Source organism: Octopus bimaculoides, chromosome 17 (genome assembly GCF_001194135.2).
Source record: "Octopus bimaculoides isolate UCB-OBI-ISO-001 chromosome 17, ASM119413v2, whole genome shotgun sequence".
In the NCBI taxonomy this organism is placed as follows: Eukaryota; Metazoa; Mollusca; class Cephalopoda; order Octopoda; family Octopodidae; genus Octopus; species Octopus bimaculoides.
The window spans coordinates 28463514-28464848 of NC_068997.1; the positions used below are offsets into that span (position 1 = coordinate 28463514).

Genomic DNA, 1335 nt, shown 5'->3' on the forward strand with positions numbered 1-1335 from the left:
TCCTAAAGAATGTGAACACACAACCATTCTTACAAAACTGCAAAAAAAAAAAGGAAAACAAAATAAAAGAGAAAAACCAGAAAAGGAATGAAAAATTTAATCCCGATTTCAAATCTGACATTAGAGCAAAAAATTTAGTTTCCTCCGCTAGTTTATATAATAAAAAAACTGTAGAATAGATGTTTTCTAAATATAAGAAGGCTATTTTAATTTATGTTCAAGAAGTCCACTCTGCTTAGTGGTTGGTGTTAGGAAGGGCATCCAGCTGTAAAAATCTTGCCATAACAGTCACAGAACTCTGGTACAAGCTTTCGCCTGGCTGGCTCTCGTCTGGTGCAGGCTTCTGCCTAGCTGGCTCTCGTCTGGTGCAAGCTTCCGCCTGGCTGGCTCTCGTCTGGTGCGTCTCGTCAGAGAGAGAGAGAGAGAGACAGAAAGAGATCAGGAATGAAGAGAGAAACAGGTGTGTTGCTGCAAAGGAGATACATGATTACCTGGCCAGTTTGAACATAAAACAGGTGGAATATCTGGGCCGCTAGACATGGCTGGTTTAAATGCTAAACTGTTAAGGAATAAGTGTGAAATATCTGAAGCAATACTTACATCATCCAGTTGGAAGTGCAGTGAAGGGGTGACAATACTTTCCAACCACACCCAGAAGAAAAGCGAACAACAAAAAGAAAGAATGAAAAGACATTCGTGACTGGAAAGAGTTAAGGAGACTTTTACATTGGTTTTCAGATTTTGGCACAAGGCCAGCAAGTTCGAAGGGAGGGGATAAGCCAATTACATGAACGCCAGTGTTCAACTGGTACTTAGCCTCTCAACCTTTCAGGGACGATAGAATAAGTCAACCTTGGTGAAATTTGAACTCAGAACGTAAAGACAAATGAAATGTTGCTAAGTATTTTGTGCAGCATGCCAACGGTTCTGCCAGCTGGTCACCTTGGGAGAGTTTTATATTAAGACATCTTCTAACAATTGGGTTTATCTAATGCTTAGGAAGCTGATGTTAACCCCTGGCCTGCCATGAGCCCCATTTGGGGATCTGCTAAAAACAGTCTCACTGCCGGTTGTTCGTTGTATTTAAAGTGAATTGCTTTTGTACATTGCATTTGCAGAGGTGTGTTTAACAATATTTAGTAATTAAAATTTGTCGTTATCTCTGGCTAATTATAAGAGGACATTTTTGGTCATAAATCACAATTTTTGAACTAGAAAAATATTGACTGTTTTGAAAACGTTTTCTTTTTTTTTCATACACATTCGCATTTGATACTATAGTTTCAAAAAAAACTAAAATGTTTATTATTGCAATTGAATAGAAAAGGATAAATG

General features: G+C 38.2%; 1 protein-coding gene across 1 annotated transcript in view; it reads right to left on the reverse strand.

Annotated features, from left to right (window-relative positions):
- Nucleotides 1-1335, reverse strand: part of LOC106870683 (GPI ethanolamine phosphate transferase 1) — a 49019-nt gene that overhangs the window by 5108 nt on the left and 42576 nt on the right. Inside the window, exons 25-26 of the mRNA XM_052974141.1 lie at nt 448-700; nt 34-37 (exon numbers count right to left, since the gene is read on the reverse strand). Of these exons, the coding sequence (XP_052830101.1) occupies nt 34-37; nt 448-700 (257 nt within the window). The remainder of the gene's footprint in view (nt 1-33; nt 38-447; nt 701-1335) is intronic.